Source organism: Biomphalaria glabrata, chromosome 1, assembly GCF_947242115.1.
Source record: "Biomphalaria glabrata chromosome 1, xgBioGlab47.1, whole genome shotgun sequence".
NCBI classification, from domain to species: Eukaryota; Metazoa; Mollusca; class Gastropoda; family Planorbidae; genus Biomphalaria; species Biomphalaria glabrata.
Window position 1 is genome coordinate 42,839,249 of NC_074711.1, and position 25,789 is coordinate 42,865,037.

Below are 25,789 nucleotides of genomic sequence, written 5' to 3' on the forward strand. Positions count from 1 at the left end.
TAGATAAAACTATTTCCCACAGGACTTAAATCCGGTCATTTATTTTGTTCTATGTTTATTGCACTAATTTGTTGGATTTCTTTGCTAGATCAGCCTTAATGAAACTTAACATATGAAATAAGAAAAATGTTTCATTCGTTGTTTACTTCCACATTTTCTGTCAGAAGCCATCAAAAGTTATTTCTATTGAAACAGTTTCAGCTGATGATACTGTTAGCATATACTGGTACTTGAATGGTTGTCTCATGTTGATTTATTTTTCTGACAAATGTTTGATTTCTAGCTTAAGTGAGAACAATGAATAAGATAAAAAACTGGATTGATAATTGTATTTTATTGAGTACAACTTTATTAGTCTACACTAACAGTTCTGCATCAAAGAGAAAGTTCATACATTCACATTTTGTTGGAGTTTGGAATCAACATTGACAAGAATGAAGACTGGTGTGAAGTAGTTTCATGAGGACACTTCTCTAAGCAATAAATAATTAAGTTTCTTTTGGTTTGTTCTAACTTTAATGAAAAAAAAATTTTTTAAATGAATAAATTGAATGATCTTCAAACTAACACACACAGCATTGTGAAAAGGTGTACGATAATTCTAAAAAAAAAAAAAAAAAAAGTATTATTTCTTTAATGTTCTGTTTCGTTGCCATAGTTTCATTAGAAGCATCATTAAATAGAAAAGAATGTATGACATTCTCTAGAACAGTTTTAAACAGTATTCAAGTTAGTTGAAGAGAAAATCATATCATAACGTATAGCCTGAGCATCAGCTTTATCAAAATTTAATTCTGTTGATATTTTCAGACGAATGATTCTAACAAACAAAAAGTCTTAAAAGTTTTATTTTGAGGTGCTTTATGCATACAAGATATCTATAAAACTATTTACAGAATTTATCAGCTCAGTCACAGCATGGAGAAAATGGTTACATTGTTTGAAACTCAATATTGGCTCTGCTATGAAAAGTTTGCATAAACTGATTTCAACAAAATCTGATATTGACATTTTCCAACCTGAACCAAATACTCACAGCTGTGACTGTTGTCATTTGTTGTATATATATATATATATAGGTCATAAATAGAAGAGATATACACAATACTGGTGGTTGAAATATAGGAACCTGTGTCAAAAGATGCAACATGTTTATCACAGAGAAGAATAACATTCAAAACCTTACATACAAAGGATTAGATCAAAAGTATGAAACAAAATAAGGTATGCAGAAAAAAAAAAAGCAGAATGAAAAAAAAAATGAATAAACTTAAATTATACTAAATCTTAGTGCTGTTGGTATAGAAAGTAACATTATAAAGTCAGCTGTGCATTGGTTGTATTCACTGGAGGCATTGATGGGCTCTGGGCTCTGAAACTGTTGAATGTATCCTCTTTGCTCATCAAAGAATACTCCATGTGGTCATTATGGGTGTTGAAAAAAGCTGATCAAAAAAAAAAAAAAAAAGATACCACAAATAAACATGATGATAAGAAGTTATTGGAAAAAACAACAATAAAGCTACGGACTGTTCCACTGAATCAATGTGTTTTGACTTCACAACCAATATTTAGACAGAAATGAAGATTTTTAACATCCTTACCAAAACCTCCATCAGTGGAGGGGTGGGTGATGGGGTTATAGATTAAAACTTTTGTGATATACAATCAACATTCTTTAACACAACCAGGCAGACATCCAAATACTCTGCTATAGTTCAGCTAACTTGAATGCTCTGTACTCACAATGAGTTTTTGTCTTAGGCTGAATGTACAACTTGAAGACCAGTATAAAGATGATAACCAACAGCAGTACAGACAAGACAACAATGATGATAATGTACTTGGCAGGAAACTCTGAGGAGGAATCTCCAGGTGTAGCTGTGGTTGTTGACGTTTCAAGCTGAAACAACAGAAACAACTCAAACTGTTAGTAAGAATGACTAAAGAAATCAAAAGAAAAAAAACTTAAATAGGTAAAAATAATGCTTTATTAACATTTGACAAAAAACCCTGATAAAATAGATTTTATCTAATACAAGGTTGTCTCAGACCATTTGGAGTACATATACAAAATATTGGTTTAAATTTTCTAAAGAACTTTTTGAAAGGGTTAAGCCTGAGCAATGCTTCACAGTCTTAATGTGATGCTTGGGTGGAAACAGTCATTAGAGGAGACAATTAGGCCAATGGGGAAGCAAAAAAAGAATCCCGATTAGAGTGCCTAAATACCAAGTCCATTGCATTGGTGGTGATGGAAAAAAGCCCCACACACAGGGGACATTTTTTGTGGCATGCACCTGCATGGCTGATGAGGTAAAGAGAAGGAATATAGCAGAGTTTCCCTAGTGTGCTCAGCCTTTTGGCCTCACTTCCTATCCAAGCATCTTGGGTAATAGGGATGTAATACTTTACATCTGCCTGGATATTTCCAGACAGAAGTTTGTTCAGACAGGCAGATGGAGGCAAACTTTCCTAGGCCATGAGTTCCAAGAGTCTTAGACTGAACTCTTAATTAAGACAAATACAAAGAACAGGGTAAGTGATGAATTAATGGATTTTGCTTATGGAGAAGTTAATTGTACAATTGTATCTTTTTTTTTTTTTGTGTAAAAATTGGAACTAAATACTATTTAAATGACAAAATATTTCTTTAAAAACATTCTCTGTAGCAGCTGTTCGAAGACTTACAACCTGCAGCGCACTACATGCTCCACTGGTGTATGAGCTTCCATCAATAATAATGGATTTTGATAAACTTATAGTTGTTCCAGCAAATGTGATGACTTGACCATTGACAACGCTGTCACACATTGAACTTAGGGTCTGGTTGTAGCCACTGGATGTTGCTTCTATTTCTAACACTACAATAATACTGCCTGTGAAAAAAAAAAAAAACAGCACTTGTAAACTTGCAATACAATTTGAACAAAATTCAGGTGCAATTAATTAATATATTAAGATAGCAATGGAAAACTTTAAAAATTTCAGTATTACCTCGTTTATATCTATCAGATTTGATACGAATTCCTGGCATTTTGCTGTAATGGTTTCTGATTTGAGCACTTAAAAGTGAGGCATTGGTCTCACTGTATTCAATATCAAACTTGAGTTCAATGGTGTGTGTTTCTTCAACCACTAAATCTTTCTGTTCCTTGCTCATTAGCTCTAAGGCTATGGTGGTAGTCAACTTATATAGTGGTGGATCAGACTGTACAGTCACCTGGAGAAAACACTTTCCTGGTTGGCTCAACTGAATGTCTGAGAACATTGCATAGCCTAAAACAGAAATCAAAGAAGAATGTACATTTAAGATCTGTCTCTCTTTAAACCTAATGCATATCTAGAAGAAAAAATATATATGAAATTTCTCAGTCAAACCATTTTCCACTCACTTGTTACTACATTTAATGATTTATTGAAGCAACAACTAATTTATTAGGGACATACATGTTTTCAATGTTGTCATAACTGAAATTTTATCTTGTTTGTCCCTATGCAAAACTGTATATTATCAACAAACTGATTATATCATAACAACTTTAATTGCACAAAAATATCAGAGTTGCTTCTGAAATAAAGGAAAAAAAATTAAGTTTTAAAAAAGCCAAAAGAAAAATCAGTTTTAAAAGTATTATCTTCTAACCTGTTGAGTTGTCTATAGAAGCACTTAGGTTTCCAGTTAGTATTCCAGAGTAGATAGAGTTATCTAATAATGCAAGTTTAGCTGACCAGGTGAAGAACTGTTGGATCATTTGATTAGATTAGAAATAATACACAGGAACTGAATAGTCAACATCCACAAGTAGATAGAAATAATATACTGGTATAGATATATATATATAAAACCTATAATGAAAAGAAAACAACTTACATTCCAGTTCAAGTCAACTTGGTGTTTATTGTCAGCCTTACTAATTAGATCCACAGCTATTTGTAAGGGTGTATTTGTCAGGGATGAGCTATTTGTCAGATTAGCTTTTGCTTCATAGTCATTGCCTAATATCTGAAATTATTATTTTCACAATTAGTACAGATACAATGAGACTTGATGTTTCTGATCAAGTTGAATCAAATGTTTAAACAGTGGATCCAGTGATTCACTTGTCAAATTAATCATTGTGTTAATGCTCAATCTGACTTTATTTTAATCTTTTGTTTTCAGGTTCAGCTACCCACTTACGAGAAGGAAAACTCTATCCAAACCTCTGCTGCCTTGTGGCTATACCCGAAAATGGGAAAGGCTTAGGGAGTCAACCCCAAGAAAAAGAGAGGAGTGAGCGACCCTTAGGCAGCTTGTGGTGCACAGTGCTACACCCTTGTAGAACCTGCAACATAGCTGATCTCTGTTGGCACTTGCTTTTCCTTTGCACATATCAGCTGCATGGAGAGGAGGGAACTGCTGTTTGGCTGACATTGTTTGTACCATAGCTAATGCCCAAACTTTCATCTCATTTCTAGGACATGATCCATAGTAGCAATGCAACTGAAGGAGGCCATAGTTTTTGTTTTAATATTTTCAATAACAATGTATTAATCAGTTTTATCAATCTATAACATTCATTAATCAGCTTTATCAATCTATCTTTATCACACTTAATCTAATTCATCTATCTGTAAACTATGTAGGTATTAACAACAAAATTCTACTTTAATATAACAATTACTTCAACTTGACTTCCTGTGGTATAGAAAGTGGCTTTCTTGTTTTCTGGTGATGTGATTGTAAACTCTATGATGTAGCTTCCCCGTAACAGAATAGTCAAATCTGTAAAGTTAGCCCAGCCATTGACAAACTGAACAGAGTTATGTTTCATCTTGGACTGGTAGTTACTGTCATCCTTGATAGAGGCTGTAATGACCCATGGAGTGGACATGTAACCTAAGCTCTCAACTACATTATCCTGTGAAATGGAGATACAAGTTCAATTTAGAAACAATGATGTAGTTATAATAACTAATAGAATGTCTTAATGAGAACACTTATCAAATTTAATGATGTAATTAAAGTAACTAATAGGCTATCTTAATGAGATCACATTTATTGCAAATAAATACAGAACTTTATAAGTTTAAATAACATTAGTTTTTTTTTAAAATATAATTTTAATTGCAAAGACATTTGCTTCTAAATAAAGTATTTACATGATTCTGATATTTTTATGTTATGTCTCCCCTTATCATATCTGAGAAATGATTACTTACATAGTTATCAACAATCTTAAATGTGGGCTGAACTTTCAATGGCATTCTCTCCACAACATCCCCAACAGGGTTAGTGACTTTGACTAACTTGGCAGGGGTCTGTAATGGCACGGACTCATTGTTCAAGGCTCCAGGTTCTTGTATACTCATACTCAGGACAGTCACATTTAGAACATTATCAAAGCCTTGCTTCTCAATCTAAAAGAAAAGTAATTGAAACAATTTTAGTCTTCCATATTCTAAATTAAAATACTGCATTGTTAAATTTCAATGAATGCGATTTTATAATTTGATAGTAAAAAAAAATTGATGAAGGCTCATGTAACAATGTTAAATTTTATAAAATATTAAAATTGGGGTGATTTCAATTATCTTTGAAATGATAAAATTAGCAACTAAGTGAATAAATGTTTCCTATTGTACAACAACTTTATTTGTATGGCTAACCTTTTTTTTTAAAAATATTCTTCACAATCACTTTTTATTGGTAATGTAACTCTACAGACCTGATCAGAAATTTGTTGAGTGATAGCAGTCAAGTTAAAATTTGTTGTTGAGTTAACACTTGTTGAGTTTTCTCCAGGCTCATTTGATATCTCAACCTGTATCGTCATAGTAACTGACTTTGTTTCTCTCTTGCGTCTGCCACTTGCACGTACAATATTCACAATGCGAACCTTAACAATGCAAAATAAAACATTTTTTAGAAAGGATTAAAAAGCAGGTTTATAAAATCACTTCTAATTATAATTATATATTGAATAGACATCAATTATTAAGTTAATTTTAGTTACCTTTTTAGGGCTAATGTTAAGGAATGCTGCCAGATTTTCAACAATTTTTTCCCCAAAGAAATCTTCTTCACTCATTAATGGAAGTGTAAATGATACAACCAAAGCCTCAGTCAGTGTGACAGTGATCTCTGAGTTTCCACACAGCACAAAGAATATCATGTTTTCATCCCGGCTAAATGAAAGGAATAAAAAAAAATATTCAGTTTATGCTACTTAGTAAAGATAAGATAATCTAAAATAAGTTTAACTCACTTGGATATCTTTTATTGAAAAATTTAGCAAATTATAGTAAATTTACAAAAGTCTTGTCAGTTTTTTTAAAATTTGAGCCTCATTAACTTTATTAAACTTAAGATAAAATAAGATAATTTTGGTGCAATCAAATGGAAATTCAGTCTGACTGCAATTCGACCACCTTAGCGTTACTACTGTAACAATAACAATATAGATGCAAATACAAACAACATTCACACATGAAACACATAAACACTCACAACCAGCACTTTGTGAATTAGACTTCTATGTACTTCTCGTTGATGACAGATGACCTTGTAACACTCTGACCAAAAGTGGGATTACAGAGTTTTTAAATCTTTTAAGAATAGTGTGTGTTTTGGAAAGGCATTTTTCATGAGAAAGTTCTTCAACAGATGGTAGTTGTACAATGCTTTTTAAATTAGTCTATCTTTGTGCCAGTGAAGTATTACCACTCCAGCAGGTGATGGCAAAGTTCATGTGAATGTTAGAAGAAGTTGAAAAGACGTCTAGTTTTCTAAGAAATGTCTTTATCAAGCTTAAAGAACAAAAACTGTTCTAATATTATACCTGTGGAAATTTTCTCCGTTTGTTTTGTTTAGAACATCTGGCATGTATTGTCCAGTAGTCTGCTGCATTTTCAGCCTAAATCTTCCATTTGAATCAGTGTAACCATTGTTAGGCATTTTCAAAACATCGTTGACACGAACCTAAACAAAGCCAATAAAAACAAACCATTTAAGCATTTTCACAAATAGAATGCAGTAATACAAACTTAATATAAGAGTTGCAGTGTTAGTGCTCCTGATGCAATAAAACTAAACAAAATTTGATAGAATTTATAATCATGAATACAAATCAACTTAAAACTAACATTTTATTTAACAAAAGACAAATACAATACAGTAAATATAAAAGGACAAGAACAAGTCCATAAAGAGCAGATAGTAAATAGACACACATGAGTAACATCATGAAAACAAATTCTATTTGGGAGATAATCCAGAAGAGTAAAAAGTAGAATAAGAAAACTACTTAGATGATTTTACCTCGGGTCTATTAGCTGTCATTAGCTGCAGGCCAAGTCTAACACACTCATTAGGATCTGAGCTGAACAATGTGAAACGCATGACATTGGGGTTTGTGCTTGTTAAATAAATATCAAAAGGTTGATCTGTGGGAAAGAACGAAGGAAAATGATTATCAACTTGATAATTTTCTTTGCATGTTGTTATAATGAAATTTTAGATACTTTCATATTCATTTATGATTTTTTAGTTATAAAGGTACCTTAACAGAGTGAAAAAAAAAATTAATGATGAAAATTTCACATAAGAACCAAAACAAAATATTTTTAATTATATTCATGTACAGCAAGATAAAAAAAGACCAGAATTTAAAAAAACAAAAGTTTACAATGGATGAGAATTTTCTTACCAAGTGCCACAATAGCTTGGAATGTACTGACACGTCTTTGACAAGTGTAGCCACTGCACCATCCATGATCCTGTTCATTTGAGAGAAACATATCAATACATATTACAAGACCAATAAATATTTGTTTAATAATGATGTTATAAAGATCAATATCATATAGCAACAAGTGAATAGTTAGGAACATTTCATTTCAAGTAACAATGTCTTTATTTTATAGTTTTTTTTAAAGCTAATTACTAGTTCAGGTATTGTGATGATGCCTATCTGTCTTGTAGTTAGTGTTGCCTGTCTGACTTCGACAGAATTACTCTGGAGATGTCTGGGTTTCTTGTGCGGGTGTATTTCAATGTGACTAACCAACAGGACAGATGACAGTCACGATTAACAAGTATAGAAACAAAGTCCAAAACCGTTGAACAATTCATATAAAGATTTAATCCAGTAAAAGGCCACAGTCAATGTCTCTGTCAAATAAATATGTCCTACCCTTATGAAATCCTATCACCAACTGATTTTCTGTCTCCAAGTAGCCTCCAACCCAAGTCCTAGCATCACTAGTCGTGTTCAACATCAGTCAATTATGGTGTGTTTCTACATAAACTAAAAATACTAACTGTCTAACAGTATCTAGTAAAAACACTAGGTAGTCTCCTACTAATATCTATTGAAAAAACAAGTTATATCTTACTAGTATGTAGTTAAAAAAAAGGTATTATAAATATAAATAAATATTAAAATGATCTCCAATATTTCTATATAGTAATATTTCACAACGAAAATATTATAACCTGTGGTCCATTGATCAGATCCACATATCCCTCTGGACTATATATAGCTACAGGACTAAGCCTCCTGGTCTCAGTATCTTCATCCATACTCTCGAGTGTTAGCATGCGCCATTGGTAGCTATTGCCACATTCAAATGCATTCCAATCAGTGAACCAAGTACAGTTGTCAGTTTTAAAGATACCTGCAAGATTAGAAGATGTTCAATGACTTACAAATTTTGTTGATACTTTTTACAAAAATATAAAAAAGGACATATATTTTCCATAACATTGTGGACTAAGAGGTGCCCACCGATCCTGAACTTTAAGATCCCAGTCTTCACCAGGATTCGAACCCAGGACCCCCACTCAGAAGAAAGCGCTTTACCGCTCAGCCACTGTGCCTTCTGACATAACATCATTCATATATTATCATTGAAAGTAGATGAATAAAAAAATGCTAATGTTTTAATTTTTTAGTATAAATACAGCATTTCAGTTTTTTCAATGTGAATATAAATATAACTCATGGACATTTTTAATCAAATATTTAAGTCAATATAGGTTATTCTACTGGAAGGACCACTTAAACTCACCTTTATGTGGAGCTAAACTATTAACATCAATTTTCTTGGCAGTTCTAGATGCTAGCATCACAGATGGAATCCTATAATCTCCCAGTCCACGTCTTGGGTCTCCATTCCATTCATAAGCTGAATTAGGCAGGACAGTGCCCACATGACCCAGGAAAGTTCCATCAAGATCTTGTATCAGACATTTCTTTAGGCCATCACAGTCCATGTCAACACAGTCCGCTGGGTTGATTTTACTGCAAGTACAAACTACCATCTTATAGAGCTACTAGTAAAATTATATGCCTACTTGTAAACATAGATCTATACCATCATTTATACAGTGTATCATTTCTATCTTTATTGATTTCATTTTATAGAATTAATAATATATTCAAACTTCAGTGTCAAGTAGCACCATTGAAAAGAATAGATATTATTCAATTTTGGAGTGGTGAAGTGGAGACTCAAATGACAGCATTATGTCTGACATATGATATTTCAGACAAATTCAGTAAGTCCTGTAGCATTTGAGAGTATACAACTTCTATGTATAGTATAAATTAAAGCTGTTAGATGATACTAGTGAAACTATTGGATTTGCTATTGGAGTCACCTATTTTTAACCTTCAAGAAACACTGTGTTATGAAAAAAAAAATCAGTGCCTTTTACCAAATAGAAAATGAAATTACAAACAATTTAAAATGTTGAGAAAAAAAAATTCTGCCAAACAAGAGATTTAAAGTAATGAAGTTTGATTGTTCAATTTTATAAGCACTAAACAGAACTGTCAAAAGTCATCTAAATTTGAAGATAAAAAAAAATACAAGCCAATATTTCTAAGATCATCTAGATAAATATTCAGAATATCTTGAGTTTATGAAACCTGTCATTATTTTCTGGTAGTATACAATCTACTTTAAAACAATATTTTAAATGAGATGTCAAGAGACTTCATTTATGATAAATTGAAAGTGTGGAATGAGATGTCAAGAGACTTCACTTATGTTAAATTGGAAGTGTGGAATGAGATGTAAAGAGACTTCACTTACGCTAAATTGGAAGTGTGGAATGAGATTTCAAGAGACTTCACTTACGCTAAATTGGGAGTGTAGAATGAGATTTCAAGAGACTTCCCTTACGCTAAATTAAAGTGTGGAATGAGATTTCAAGAGACTTCACTTACCCTAAATTGGGAGTGTGGAATAAAACTTTGCTAGAGTGATTCACATTAATTAGCTCTGTTTTCTGGATGACCAATGGGAAGCTGCCATCATCATTGTTTTTGTTTGTAGTCACAGCATGATCTGTTCCACCAGTGCAAGCATTGAAGTCAATAAAGACATTGCCTGAGGTGGACATCATTAGCATTATTATAAACCACAATTCATAAATAGTAGATATAATATCGACTAAAACTAATACAATAATAACTCATCTTTAAATGATTTAAAAACAAATGTAGGTTGATTTGAACACTCTTTAGGGGTAGCCAAATTTTATAACACATAATGTATTGTTTTAGATACAACATCTGTTTCAAGGTTGAGATAATTATGTCAATGGTACTGAAGGAAACAAACCACACAAAAAGACAATTAAAGATCACATACAAAAAATTAATATCATTTATAAAAAAAAAATTCCTAGCAGAAATTAGAGAACTCTTACAAAACCACAGAAAATAATTGGATACCCAAAGAAAGACCACAGTTTCAGACAGGAACAGTGGTGAAAAGAGAACTAAGAAACACCTGGCAAACAATTGCTGTCATTATTTAATAAGCACAAATCTGCAGGTTACAGCTGGTTCTGTAAACTACTGCACTTTCTTAATCTTTGACTCAAAGACAATGCCTTAGTCTATAAATATATAGGTATGTATTAAATAAAAGAAACAAGAATTATGTGATTTGTTACACATTGAGAAATATTTTAGTCTTAAAATTATTCTGGAAACAAAGCTTAGTTAAAAAAAAACAAGATGGATAAATATTTTTTAATCCTAAAACACTCACCATTTAACCTTGTGATTCCTTTCAATGTTGGGTAACTCATGATATTCACAAATGGTTTTTCTGGTGCCATATTGGAGCCACCAGTAAACGTGGCAGTTTCAATTCCTATTTTACCACAAGCACTGAATGACCCATCACCTCTAGCATTGGGACTATAGTTAATAAGTGAGTCTGTTTTTGTTAAGACATCAAGTGTCTCAGAAAATGTGGGTGTCTTCCCAATAAAAATGTTGTTGTTGACTTCCACAAATTTGTCTTCAGACTGGTGAGTTACTTGATTTGGACCAACTACCATTGGGAAAATGCCAACTCCATTTTCAACTAAAATATTTTTAGTGTATATGACATTAGCTATATTATTTTGATAGAAGCCAAAATCAAAATTTTTCCAGAGTGTAAAACCATTGTAAATGATACAAGAATCATTTAGAGCTTTATCAAGAGGAAACAACACCACACCTGTTGAATACAAAAACATTTCATCATTTTTTGGTATTTTAATACAGTTCCAGTTTCATCAACTGGTTGGTCTATCTCTAATTTTTGAAAGTTAAATGCAGCTTAGTATAATTGGGTTAGGTTACATTATTCCAGAGTAAGATTTTTCTTCTGGTTTTAGATCAGTTACTGCTTTAATTAGACTATTTATTTTAATGATAGCATGAGATAGTCCTAACATAATCTAACACTAATCCAGGTCTGTCTAAAAAAGAACACTATGACAAATTCAAAAGCATTAGAGGACATGTAGAAATAAAAAAATGTTTATTAGCGAACTTAGAAATAGAAATAAATGCTTCATTTGATTAGAAATACATTTAAAATGCAAGTTAATTTAGTAATATTGATAGGAGAAAACTGTCATTCCTCAACTTAACCCCAATGGTTAAAAACTTAACTAAAAATAAAATGTTTTGACTTTTCTTCTGTATCAAGTAACCAACATTTAACATTAAACAACACTTAACCCAGAATAAAAATATAAAAATTAAAAGTCAATCTAAATCTTACCAATGAGAGTTCCTACAGCAACATTGCCATTCCAAAGCTTACTGTCTATTGTATCACACAGCTGTCCTTTTAGATGGTAACCCGCCCTTTCAGATCCTGCCACAATGTTATCAGTTAACACCACGTCCGAAGCTAAAATGGCTTCAATACTACCAAAAAATTTAGGGTCAGCAAGCTCCAGACGTCCATTGTAGGTACCAGGCCATATACCCAATGTCACTAGGTTGTTGGTAATTTTAGTTCCAGTGGACTCAGTACGAATGCCTGGAAAATCAGTTTTGGACAACACTTATAATTTGAAATTTTAATATTAAAAATACAATAAATAAATAGTAAAAGTGTTCATTATATGTAAAAATGCATAATTAAGAAAATTTAAAGATATATAAAGACTAACCAGCATGGACTGTTTGGTATACAACATTATTGTCAATCTCTAGACCATTCACACCAAATGCTCCTATAGCAGTACTAAAACCACAGTAGAAGGAAGATTTTTTAACATAAGAATATCTAGCAGTTCCAGGTGCACTGATGACATCAACATATGCAATAGAAAATCGTGGATCATAGTTTTCTATGAAACCTTCTTGTCCAGTATGATAAAATGCCACATTAGAAATCTGAGCGAAACCTAAAAAAAAAGCCCACAAAAATCTGTAAAGGTTTGATATATATTCCTAGAAAGCAAAGGAAATATACAAGCCAAAAAAAGAAACAATTCACTTAAACTATAATGCTTGATTCATAAATAACTGACCACTCATTTGGCTTCCATTGTACTCAGTCTGAGCCACAAGAACACGAGCACCATGCGAGTCTGCCATCAGTTTATCATAGTCTTCACCTTCTATTCTTATATTTCTACTCAACAAAGCAACCACAGCACTTAAATTGATGGTCTTATTCTTGACAGTCCTGTTGTAAGCTAGTAATCATTCAAATAAAAAACATTTAAAATAAATAAATAAGTTATTTTTTAAGAAACATTTTAATATTGCAGGCTAAAATAAAGTCTACACTCATAACTTACCAATATGTCTGTATTTGATAGTATCATTGAGGGTGATTGTTGTTCCTGATATAGAATCAATAGTGAATGTCTCTGTATGAGAAGGATTGTAGTCTGTTGTTGTGATCAGAATGATATCACCAGAAGTCCATGACACAGCATCAGTTACGGTTATTGTCTTCCCAGAGTCAACAGTTGAGGCGAGACGAGTTTTAATGATACCTCTGTCTTTACCATGTAACTGAAGGCCACCATATACACCTGGTTACAGAAATTTTGTTTAACAAGAGCTCTGGATAAAGTAACATATCTTATAATGTTATATACTGCCTGACAAAATGATGCCTATATGGTATAAATTTTTTTTGGATAATAAATCAATATTACTTCATTTAAGTATAAGAAATAAAAATGTAATTGATATAGTTACAAATATCACTGATCAATAGTTAATATAATACATGATAACTGCAAGTATGCAGCATTTAAAAAATACATATAAAAAGTCTATGTTTTAGTATATAAACACTTAGAAAATAACTTTAGTAAAACACAATGTAAAAAAGTATATTTTTCAATACATAATTACTTTAGAGATAACTTTTGTCAAATGCAATCTCTATCATCAACAACTCTCACCAATAAATCGAGTTCCAAGGTTGGGTCCACTAGTTGTTGGATATGGTTTGCTGGATGGAATTCCACGTAATCTAATGACCAATGTGCCATTGAGAGTAGCTGAAGTATTCCAGCCTGCCACAAGTCTTCCAGTGATGTGAAGATACTCAACATCTAGTAGAACATTTCTGCTCTCATCTTCCAAGAATTCCAGTCCACCTTCCAGTATAAGTTTCCCTAACTTAGGTATGGGTTTGTCCACAATGATCCATTTATCTTTGAAAAATCAAGATCATTTATTCAGTTTGTAATACATAAGTTTAAATATAAGATTAAATTATACTTTGCTTCTAAAAGTAGTGATAGTTTTAAAAATACAAGTCATAATCTAAATTAAAGATGTGACAGTAAATATTTGAGAAAACTATTTACTTTTGGGTATGGTCAAGTCACTTAACTCCTTGGGCTCAGATCCGTCTGGTGTTATGGAAGCCCAAGTACCATTCTTAGACCAATATTCAGCACTACTTGGACGTTCTAAGACTTCTAATGGATTAGGTGGTGCTTGACAACCTCGGTAAAAACAACGAACGATGCGGGTCTTGAGGCTTATCTCTCTGTTAGTCAAGAAAATAGCTCTTTTCTTTCTGCTTTGTTTTTTAACTAATAAAGAGCAAAAAAAAAAGAAAACACAATATTATCAAAATGTAATAAAAGTAATTTTATTTATTTAACTATGTGCTAAAATAATGTAATATCCATAATAGTATATATTTATTTCATTGGCTTAACTAATTTCATAAATTTAAATTCATTACAACAAAAAAGACAATGTTACTAACTGGCATATGTAATGGATCTCTCTGTATCATTATAAAACCACTGCCCATTTTGAACGTCAGCAGTGGAGAGCATAGTTGGTGACATGGCCAGATTTGTTTGTCCATCAAGAGAAAATTTATCTGGTAGGGCTTCAGCATATTGTGTAAGCCCAACAAAATCTCCAGTCTTGACAAAATAGAGCAATTTAAGATATGATTATTAGAAAATAGCAAACAGAATACCTTTTAAATAAAAAATAATAATAAATAATAAAAAGCAAATATAAATAAGCATATTGGTGCTAAAATATTATAGCAAACTTTTATTTCAAAATACAGCATATGCATATAATTTCTGACAATGCTACATGACAATGGTTCTCAAACTGTCTTCTTATCTTAACACGTACTGAACCTCATCACAAAAAAAGAGACTAACTCAAAATTCGTACTAGTTGAGACAGACATAAATTTGCTAATAAAATCTCATCAACCTCGTCTAAGTCATTTTTTTTAAAAATTTTAAGCAAAAGTTATAAACTCAATCAAAATTTCTTAAACAGAATGTTGTTTTACATTTGTTACTTTTATATTAAAAAGATTTTTCACTTAGGGTCTGTGAGCAAGTTTTGACTACAAAAGGGAGTCCCTTGGTAAAAAAAACCCTCTGCTTTATGATACTGTCAATTTCCATCAAAATTAAGTCATTCAGATGGAGTTTATTATGGATATAATTCCTATTTGTATTTTAAGGCCACAAGTGGTTAGCCTAGTGTTCCAGGAACAGAAGTGTGACCTATTTACTGGTTCAAAAGCAACTTAATTTCTTTTTTTTTTATATTGTCTTTTTAACTTTTTATTGATTAGGATTCTATAGTAAACTATATATTCAAACATTTAACTATTTTTTTAGAGTTAAGAGAGCATATAAGTTGACATAAAATTTATAATTGTTAGGAATCAAACTGTTGGTGCTAAGAATACCTAAAATTTCTATTTTAAAATCTGTACAGTAAATCCGTTGGTGTAATAGCTAAATTAAACAATGTGTCTATTAGAGAAACTTACATTAAATCTGTACATTACACCATCAAAACTGATATTATACATCTTATCAGCATCTTTAAAAGAAAATTTATAGAAATGATTGGCCATCATCACAAAAGCCCATCCTTGAGGATGAGTTATTCGCTTTGCAGCAAATGGAGAATTGCTGGTGCCAAACTCTGTAGTAAATAGTGCATCTTTTCCTTTCAAACTACTTGGAACAACATTGTTAAAGGAGAACCTGGCAAAGAGAACGTAAAAGTAGATGATCTATTACAGAATATTGAATCAACGGTTCATAATATTCTTAAAAGATATATTAGCATATATTAGCCTGCTACTGATTTCTGGGTAGGAATAAAATAAAACACAAGCAAATTTCTGGAAGAGAAAAACTTTCCAAAGGTAATGGATTACCTCATTAGTTTGATATCACTGGTACAGACACACCCGGGTACGATGACTGACATGTTTTGGTTCTGCAAGCACTTGCTGCTGTCAAAAGAAGGTGTGCATGGAGCTACACTGTAGCCTGGATTGCTTGTGAGACTTCCATCACGATCATACACAACACCTTCTGATTCCCATTCATATTTCACCTAGCATTAGAGACATTGAGCTTAAATGTAATTATACACCTAACACTTTCCACTTCATCTCTACACATTTTGTTCAAATCTTTTTGCTCCATTTTTTTTCCCTAAAATAATTTCCTTCAGTTTTTTTTTGGCAACATCATTTCTTAAAAATCTAGCTTTTGGGTAAAAATCAACCATAAATGTTGTAGAATCTTATCTTATCTTATATAATACAGACATTACTTCAAAAAAGAAGATGATTACATCATACGCGTGATGCATTTAGTCATACATATTAACCAATGACCTAAATTTGCTAAGTCACTGGTTTTCTTGGCTAGCTCAGGCAACCCATTCCATGCTCTAATAGCACTAGGGAAGAAGGAGCATTTGTACAAATTTGTCCTAGCATAGAAAATACAATTAACATACATATAGGAAACCCTGCTGGACTAAATGGTTTCCTATATGTATGTTTATTGAAATGGTTCACCCTTGCCGCAGTAAATCTTCATATTTTTTTAATGTTGTAGAAAGAGCCAGTGATTTCAATTTTTTTTTTAAACTTGTTTTAAGCAAACCAAAAGAATTAGAAGAAACTGGCTTATGTGGATGACTTCAGCTGCCAAGTTGATGCTAGTGATAAATTTTTTTGTGACTGACGGGTTATAAAAATAGTATTAAGTCTTGACTTTTGACACAATACTAAGGAATTAAAGTCTCACTTCACATTTTGGTTTTCTTGAAACCTTGTGAGATTGTTGGTCTTTATTGTCAAAACCATCAAAGTTTCCCAAGTTAATCAAGGAGTAGGCTAACTGAATGCAACAAATTAACACTATACTGACAGATATAATGGTTCCATTTTTATCTACAGCATTATTAGCTATTAAAAAACTAGGCACCTTGACACACAAAGAGCATGTCTAAGAAATCTCCTCAGTATTTAAATCAAGTAGTTTAATCATCATGTGAAAAACAACATTAATGTGCTTCTTGCTCTCTAAGTTATAATTGGCATTATCCTCAGCTCTATTATTCAAAATAGTTTATTAGTGATTATAGTTTTAAATACTGAATTTATTATTCTCTTATAGAAAAATGTATTGTATATTTAGTGTCTTTTAGTATTTAATAAAACTAAACACTTGATTCATACATCCTTTCATTGTTTATATCTTTTGTTTGAAATGTTTCCAATGTTTCTTCAGATTTGAAAATCAATGTATCCTACCCCAAACCTCCAACAGCAAGCGGCCAGGTTCAGCCCAGAAACATTGTGACCATGGAATGACAGTCCAGAGTGCATACCACACAACAAAGCAGGCAAACAAATACTGCTGTAATTGTCTCAGTTGTTATTTTTACTTATCAGAAATCATTATAGAGTATATTATTAAAAATAAACAAAATTAACATAAGAGATTCTGACTCTGTTTGATTATCATAAGTTGATGTCTAGTTGTAAAGTATTCAAAAATGTATTGACCTTATTGGGTGAGTTATCAAAAGTCAGTCCTTCTGATTCAACTGTAAAGCCACCACAAAACAAAGAACATGTGCCAGTTATACGAGTCCAGCTGATGGCACCATGACTTGCCTGTAGAATAGAAAAGCAAAGTTTTTACTTTTTAAATAGAAAAACTTATGACTATATTTTATTCTATTTTTTTTTAAATATACTTAAGTAATTATTTTTTGAACACTTTGTAATATAACTTTTTATTTATAACATTGGAATAATAATAGTTTATTCTTATAATAATAAAATAATTATTATAAGTTAGAAATGAATATCTGAACCACAGAATAAGGCTCCGACAGCAGCTGTTTAGGATAGAGGCTTAACTCTGTTGGAGCTTGTTTTTATTCTAAGTGTATTAAATTATATATATTTTTTAAAACTATACATATTTTTTTCTTTCTATCATTGATGTTACAAATAATTTGATCGAGCCTCTGATACCACTTTGAGTTACTAACCTGATCGAAATTATAAAACGAGACATCTTTGATGAGAAATCCTGTTTGGTATGGCACAACTACACCACCAACAGTACTGCCTCCTCTGAGACCATCAAAATGTGATACAATAACAGCATTAAATATTCCAGGTCCATTTTGGGCATCATATTGAGGAGGTGTCTGGATTATGAGCTTACTCTCAAAGCCAGCAAGCAGATTGTTGACCAAAGTAAAATTATGGAATTGAACAGCTCCAATGTTGACAGCTTCAGCTCCCTTCTCACAGCTCCAGGCTGTCAAACCAGAAAATTTGGCTACCTGAGAGAAACGACACAATAGTGGATCAAGAATAGAGCTTAACAACTTTACAAGCACTTATACACACGTACAACAATGCCTCAACATTACATTCAAGAGAACCATACAATATTTTATCATTTTCAGATTATCTTTTTTTTTTCAGTTTCACTTTCTGATTATAGATTTGTAAGCAATCTACTAAATATGACTCCTGCCCAAAAATAGGTATGTAAGTCATCAAAGTGATTAAAGCTGTTTTCCAGATTTTAATAATAATTATAATGTAAAATAGAGTCAATTATATCAATTAAATTTACAAAATGAAATGTTTCTCATAAGATTAAAGTGTGTTTCATATGAATGAAAAATTGTTCTTTTCTGACTTTTTTTTGTTTAGATAATATCAAACATACTGTAAGATGATATAACATGAAATATCCTTAAGATTAATTTATCATCATTTTAAAAGTAATTAAAATCCCTTTTTATTATTCTAGTTATACATAGCATGAAAAAGAGATTAGAAATAAAATAAAAAATAGCACAAATACAACAGAGAAATATTCTTTCCCTTAGGCTTAATGTTCCAACAAGTGAAAAAGACTTACTTGATGGGCAGCATCTGATCTACAGCTGCCGCCAACTCTTGGAACGTAAGTTTCAAAAATCCAAAGCCCAAACCAGCCAAGTGAATGGGCAGTGTTGTTAAAGTATTCTTTAAGAGGAGTGGCTTGTGGACAAATATTTGGGTTGAAGCCTGGGCCATCAGGATTTACATGCATTCGATACCAGGAACCAAAATGTGTTCCTCCAGCAACATTGTTGTGGCTATAAGAAACAGATGTAGAAATAAAATAAGAAAGAGATGTAGAAATAAAACTAGAAACATATGTAGAAATAAAACAAGAAACATGTATAAATACAAAAGAAACAGAAATAAAAATAGAAGCATGTAGAAATAAAAAAACAAACTGTGTAGAAATAAACAAGAAACAGATGTAGAAATAAACAAGAAACATGCATAAATACAAAAGAAACAGAAATAAAAAAGAAACAGGTGTAGAAATAAAAAAAAAAGAAACAGACGTAGAAATAAAAAAGAAACAGGTGTAGAAATAAAAATTATAGCGCATACATTTGTTACAACACTTAATGATATAAAAGTCAAACAGCCATCAATGTATTGTTTTACTTACATCTAAATTTTCCTTTAGACAAATAATGTTCCTTTTAAGAAAAATGAGAAAAAATATATATTTTATAAAGAGAAGAATATGTGAAGACATTTTCTCACCGTATAGTATTGTTGGGATTGGTAGCCCAGAATCCAGCAGGTGTTATATCATCATTACGTAGTGAGGTGGAGGCTCTAACAAAGAGAACCAAATTGTACTGGAAGATGTTTCCCACCTCATCGCCATCTTCTAAGAATAAGGCACCACCCATGATGTCATAGACAACATTGTACTCAATCTAATGGAACAGTGATAGGAAAATATAACCTTATTAAGATTGATACATAAGGATTGGTGTTTTTAAATTTTAGTATCTACATTTATTTAGTCACATTCAATTTTTTAGGGTATATTTTTTTATATTTTATTATTAGCTTGTTATTTCATTTAAAACAGTTTGATGAAAGTTTCACTAGTAATTTAAAAGAAAATTATTCTATTGTTTGGCCCAACTGCAGTGATACCTTGTATCTTCAAAAAATGCTTTATGTATGCTAAATTAATAAAAAAAAACATTGAGTATCTAATTCATTAATGATTTGTGTAGATGTTTTTTTTTAAATAATGGTTACTAGAATAAAATTTAAAGGAGGTAATAGAGAAAATACAAATAATATTCTATTTTTAGCATATGAAAAAAACAAAAACTTTTAAAATGATAAAAATATAGATGTAATGAGTAAAAAAAATGAAAAAAATCTTTTTTTCTTGTTACTTTACTTTTTTAACTTACTTGCTCAAGGTAGATTTAAAGTATCCTGTATTTTAAGTAAGATCAATAATAATTAATTGTTTAAAATGTTTTTAAAATAGGAATAAAAAATAAATCTCACCAAAGCATTATGAGATCCATGTATGTTGATAGCTCTGTTAAAACTTTTGTGAATAGAACAGCCTCTGACAAATGACTTGTCCATATTACCATTCCTATGGAAGTGTATGGCATAACGTCCGAGTCTGAAAGCTTGTCCAGCAAAAGTGACCTCTATGAACTGAAGGTGAGCTTGAGCTACCTATAGATATTTACAAATAAAACATTATGTAAGTTAAAAAAAAACACTGTTTAAATTAGTTTCCATTGACCCTACAGAATAAATAAGATCCTTTTGTACTATAATATAGCTAACTAATCATACATACTTGCGTGTCCTTATCCATTTGATGAATCATAATTTGACCTCCAAATTGATCAGAGCCAAGTTCTTCTCCAAAACGTCCTTGAAAGCAAGTTTGGACAGCAAATTCACCTAAGAAGAACAGCATTTCATTTTGAAAATCAACAGAAACAAACAAGTTGTAATAAGTTTAAAATAAGTTGAGCTTTTGAAGCTACATATGAGAGGAGATATTTAGAAACCTGGATCAAATCCTGCGGCACAAGCTGGGATGGTTGTGTCAAACTCTACATTACGATGCCCTCGGACAATCACATTTCTAGTCAGTAGACCAACCTCAGCCTTAAAGTGAACTTCTCTGCCACCAAAAGATCCAACAATGCCTAAATGCTCATAGTCAAGGGGTTTGTCTAGTGTAACTGTATTATTACTGACTGATACAATAGTTCGAACCTGTTAAGCAAATGAAAACATGTTTAGGAAGTGAATGTTTTATCTTAATTAAGGTATCAAGCAAAATATTTCCCATCTATGAGACTTAGTTGGTTTTTTTACAGCGTTGTTACTATTTTAATTTTTCAATTACTTACTGATTAATATGCAGCCAAGCTTTAGTTTATTGTTTGTTTTACATGTTTCAGAAATTTTCTGAAGAGTTATAAGTGATTACACCCTACCCCAATCCAGCAGAATGGTAGCGGGGATGTCAGCAGTAAAGTATGTTTTTAAACTGTGGAATAAAATAAACAGGAAGCCCACTTACTTCAGTTTCTTTCTGACTGAATTTATCTCCAGTGGTGGCTATCACTATTTCATCTCCAGGTGACCAATCCACATCATGTTCAAGTGTTAAAGTTGTACTATTAGCAGTGGCAGTACTAGCAAGTCGTGTCCAGACAACATTTTTAGGACTACCTAATTCAAGCATAATATGAAATTATTTACAACTACTGGGTTGATTAGTTATTTCTAAAGATTGGAAAAGAATGATAATTTGAAACTGCAATAAAAATGAGACAATGGATTGTCTTCTAGGGTCTCACAGAAATCTCCCCCAGATAACTCATTCACATTCACATGTTTACACAAGGAATTAGACAGGACCAGAGTGCTGTCTCATAAAAACATAGAGGTGTTCTATATAAATCAAATATATAAAATAATAAATAAAATATTTTTACCATATAGATTCAATGTTCCCTCTCTTACTGCCAAAGTCTTGGTACCATACACAGGTAACTCTTTAGATCTCAAATGGCCATGTAATGTAATATATGCCTTGTACTCTTTAGGGAATGGTTTCTCAGCAGAACCAACCTAATCATGAATGAGAGAAGGAACATAAATATCTAAACACTAATTCAAGAAGTGACAAAACTTCAGCAGTAAAAAGAAAGTATACTCTACCTGTAGTAGGCCATTATTAGTTATTAGAATATTCTCAGCTTGAAGTTCAACATTAGCTTCATCAAATATGAGTTGACCTGTTAACATTGGAAAGTAAAAAAAAAGTATTTACCAAACTTTGAAAATAAAAACTGTTTAATTGTTGAATATTAAACAAAAATGAAACTTTAGTGAATTTATTAGATCCAGTGCAAATTCGTATCTGTATACTGATAGAAGCCGAAAAAAAGTAAAAAATGTTTAAATGTCTACACAATTTGTTATTTTGTAGTAATAAAGACTCTTGATTTGTAATTAAAGTAATTTATGTGATTTATTTTATAAAACCCTTTTTTATTAAATAATTTTAAAAAAAAACATAATAGAACTAGCCAATTGCCTGTAAAATCTTTTGAGTGTAACAAAAGTAATTATTTTAGACTAATTAACAATGAGATGTGCTTAACCATAGCCAGAAAAAAAAAATGTTTGGTAACCAACAGGGATTATAAAGAAATAAAACAGAGACAATCAGATGTCTTTGAGGTTACCATTTACTGTTGGTGGAAAATTCTTCCAATTAAAAATTTAAAAGTTTAATGAAACTATTATTAGCTCTATTCTGTGGTGTCTTAACAATGGTCATTCTTATTTTTCTAACCAGCTATTAGCTACTGAGCAGTGGCTCCTTGGCAGTCTGTGCCATGCAAAACATTGAACAGAATTCATGGCCACTTGATGGTAATGTTGTTGATTGTTTGTAGAAATCTGGTTCTAAATTTTTTTCTTACATTCATAAAAGATTTGGAAAAGAAATCATGGCATTCCAAATAAGTTTATTTATGAAAGAAAACAAAACAACAAAGTTTCTAGCACTTAACTAACAAAAAGAATAACAATTCAAACACTAACCTTGAATCAAGAGCATCTTCAATACTGTAGTATTTGTATCTAATAGAATTATTTGATTGGCTGGAATTACCACAAAATCTCCATCAGCTGGGGGTGACTCTCCACCCCATGTGTAAGGACTGGACCACAAATCAATATATTGGAATGCAGCACTGATCTGAAACAAAATATTAGAAGTTTTAAGCATAAGTAATCTATTTTGAAATAACAAACAAAAAGTTGTCCCTGCCTAATTGTCAATCACCAACCTGTTTAGATAAACCCCAGTTAAGACGGTTAACTTCTACAAGTGAGTTTCCAGAACTGGCTGCTCCTGTTCTGCATTTTATTTGATTGTCAGTAACTTCTGTTACATCACAAGCTACACCAGATATTTTGACAGATATATCACCAATAGATGTCCTGGTTGAAGAATTAAATTCTATATTTTATAGCAATTGAATATGTGCAAAGTTGTGAATTGACAGAACAATCAGCTTATATGTAAAAAGAAATAATTGATTCTACTTATTCTAAAACATTTCAACCTCTTAGAATTGAAATGAACACTCTCTCACCCAAAATTTGTTCCAGTTATAGTTAGCAGAGTTCCGCCACCAGTGCCACCTCGAGCAGGACTGACTGATGTAACATTTGAATTTAGAGTACTGTCATACACATAGGAAGATGTATTAGTCACAATCACACCCTCAACAACAGCGATAACATTACAGTTAGGGGAAGTACCTGGAGAAGACATGGAAACCTACAATCACAAACATTTCATACAAATGAAAGAAAGATAAAAATTTTATCAAAAGCTGTACTCACCAGTAAAAGGTAATGTCATACAGACATACTGTGAGGTTGTAACACTGACTTCTAGGCACAGAGATCCACAAATAGTCACTGAGGTCTTTCCTTGAAGGAAACCTGAGCCAGTTAAAGTCACCAACTGACCTCCGTTGGTGGAGCCTTGCATAAATATACAAAAGATACATTCAATACAATGTTAAATAAAAAAATAGCACTGCCACATGATAACATACTACAAGACTTAGCACATACCTTGACTAGGACTGATAGTGAAGGGACTGAGCTGATAAGTAAATTGTTTATCTATATTGGAGAATCCTTTCTGTTCCACAAACACTTGTACACCAAAGACTCCAGTATTTTGTGGTCCAGTGGTACAAGTGATGGATGTAGCACTTGTGTCTCTCACATTGGTACAAGCAACACCACCAATCTGCAATGAACATGATGTAGGAGCAAAAGCTTTACAGAAATATGTTTCTAAAGATTAAAATTATTAAATCTTAGGCTTTAAAATATAGATGATCATAGATACAAAAAATAATTTAACCCATTGACTAATGCAATACTTTGACTAAGATCACCTTGACTTCTGGAGTTGCTCCAACGACTGGCGAGTTAAATCCAGTTCCTGTTATTGTGATCTCTGTGTTACTCTGTCCACTGTCTGGATTTATGCTAGTTACTTTTGGTGTAGATGTCTGGCTGTAACTTAAACTCAATGAACTATATTGGACATTATTAGAGATTATAGATACTGGTATGGAACCTTCAGCATGAGCTGGCAGTATACATTTCACCTGGGGAAAATTCAATGAATAAATGTATATAAATAGCTTTGCTATTAACTTGTCAATGTTTTGTCAAGTCATAACTGGAATGTAAGATACACAGTACAGTGGGTTGATTGGAGACTAATTTGAAAAGGATATAAAGAACATTATAAAAACATGTTTAAGTTGAACTAAATAAGATTAATATTAGCCAGATGCTATTAAATAAAATAGTTTGATATTAAGAATTAATTGAAAGAAACAAACATATTTTACCTGAGACAATGAAATGTTGACTATACTACAAACTGTAGAGTCCACTTTGACTGAGGTTTGTTGGGTAAAACCATTGCCATCTATCACCATCAAGGCTCCACCATATATGCCACTATCACTAGGGGAAGATATACTAGCCACTGCTTTGCTGGTTACTATCTTAGTTGTAAAAGCTAAACCATTGCTATCAACATACACCTTGACCTTATGTGGTCCCACAGGAAGTCTGCCTAGAGTACAAGTGAACTGAGTACTGTTTTCAACATTCTTGATTGGGCAGTCTTGTCCACCAATCAGGACCTTCAGATTTTCAGCTGTGGTATCAAAGCTAGATCCAAATATGGTCAGAACTGTGGATTCTGAAGATAAAAGACACAGTAGAATATTAGAATAGCACAAGGTTATAAATTACAGGTGAATATAATGGATAATAAGACTGTTGGACAAAAAAAAATTGTATTATAATTATGTAAATTTTAAAATCTTTACATGGAACATGTATTCTTTTAATAAATTTCCATTAAGTATGACTGGAGTTTTTCCTTAGTTTTATTTTAATCTTTTATTATCCTATAGTTAAAATATGAAAATTTTCTATCAAAGTGAATGAAAACTTTAGTTATCTTTATATCTTTTGTGCTAAAACCTATTGGGCACCTTCCATTGCATTGCTTAAGTACAAGAGCAGCCCATTTTAGTCGAGACCTTTGAACTTTAATTCTGTCCAGATGCAAATTACAAGAATCTTCTATTCCGGACTAAGCTATTGCCAGTTCACCTGATGTTGTTCTACAATGTTGGAGATGAAGAGTAAAGCAATTTGGTATGGTGAGAGTAAATGATCCTGACATTTTAGGTCTTTAAAAGTGAAGTAAAAACCATTGACCTCCAGCTTT

At 31.8% G+C, this 25,789-nt stretch overlaps 1 protein-coding gene across 2 annotated transcripts in view; it reads right to left on the reverse strand.

Annotated features, from left to right (window-relative positions):
* Window positions 1-319: 319 nt before the first annotated feature.
* LOC106067830 (fibrocystin-L-like) overlaps window positions 320-25,789 on the reverse strand; it is a 62,575-nt gene continuing 37,105 nt past the window's right edge. Inside the window, exons 38-80 of one of the 2 annotated variants that reach the window (XM_056037576.1) lie at window positions 24,894-25,252; window positions 24,429-24,644; window positions 24,097-24,277; window positions 23,860-24,003; window positions 23,607-23,775; window positions 23,298-23,451; window positions 23,050-23,206; window positions 22,159-22,235; window positions 21,933-22,068; window positions 21,515-21,666; window positions 20,994-21,204; window positions 20,777-20,883; window positions 20,470-20,649; window positions 19,696-19,874; window positions 19,010-19,229; window positions 18,120-18,419; window positions 17,626-17,736; window positions 15,976-16,157; window positions 15,580-15,799; window positions 14,533-14,698; window positions 14,123-14,353; window positions 13,712-13,966; window positions 13,094-13,333; window positions 12,821-12,988; window positions 12,458-12,694; window positions 12,061-12,324; window positions 11,050-11,508; window positions 10,218-10,380; window positions 9,055-9,287; window positions 8,480-8,661; window positions 7,692-7,761; window positions 7,304-7,428; window positions 6,825-6,964; window positions 6,000-6,171; window positions 5,712-5,882; window positions 5,206-5,403; window positions 4,668-4,904; window positions 3,875-4,006; window positions 3,647-3,743; window positions 2,998-3,279; window positions 2,695-2,879; window positions 1,747-1,903; window positions 320-1,445 (exon numbers count right to left, since the gene is read on the reverse strand). In XM_056037576.1, coding sequence (XP_055893551.1) covers window positions 1,315-1,445; window positions 1,747-1,903; window positions 2,695-2,879; window positions 2,998-3,279; window positions 3,647-3,743; window positions 3,875-4,006; window positions 4,668-4,904; window positions 5,206-5,403; window positions 5,712-5,882; window positions 6,000-6,171; window positions 6,825-6,964; window positions 7,304-7,428; window positions 7,692-7,761; window positions 8,480-8,661; window positions 9,055-9,287; window positions 10,218-10,380; window positions 11,050-11,508; window positions 12,061-12,324; window positions 12,458-12,694; window positions 12,821-12,988; window positions 13,094-13,333; window positions 13,712-13,966; window positions 14,123-14,353; window positions 14,533-14,698; window positions 15,580-15,799; window positions 15,976-16,157; window positions 17,626-17,736; window positions 18,120-18,419; window positions 19,010-19,229; window positions 19,696-19,874; window positions 20,470-20,649; window positions 20,777-20,883; window positions 20,994-21,204; window positions 21,515-21,666; window positions 21,933-22,068; window positions 22,159-22,235; window positions 23,050-23,206; window positions 23,298-23,451; window positions 23,607-23,775; window positions 23,860-24,003; window positions 24,097-24,277; window positions 24,429-24,644; window positions 24,894-25,252 — 8,150 coding nt within the window. In that variant the 3' untranslated portion in view covers window positions 320-1,314. Of the gene's footprint in view, window positions 1,446-1,746; window positions 1,904-2,691; window positions 2,880-2,997; window positions 3,280-3,646; window positions 3,744-3,874; window positions 4,007-4,667; window positions 4,905-5,205; window positions 5,404-5,711; window positions 5,883-5,999; window positions 6,172-6,824; window positions 6,965-7,303; window positions 7,429-7,691; window positions 7,762-8,479; window positions 8,662-9,054; window positions 9,288-10,217; window positions 10,381-11,049; window positions 11,509-12,060; window positions 12,325-12,457; window positions 12,695-12,820; window positions 12,989-13,093; window positions 13,334-13,711; window positions 13,967-14,122; window positions 14,354-14,532; window positions 14,699-15,579; window positions 15,800-15,975; window positions 16,158-17,625; window positions 17,737-18,119; window positions 18,420-19,009; window positions 19,230-19,695; window positions 19,875-20,469; window positions 20,650-20,776; window positions 20,884-20,993; window positions 21,205-21,514; window positions 21,667-21,932; window positions 22,069-22,158; window positions 22,236-23,049; window positions 23,207-23,297; window positions 23,452-23,606; window positions 23,776-23,859; window positions 24,004-24,096; window positions 24,278-24,428; window positions 24,645-24,893; window positions 25,253-25,789 lie in introns of both variants that reach the window. The other variant, XM_056037567.1, reaches the window with a different exon arrangement.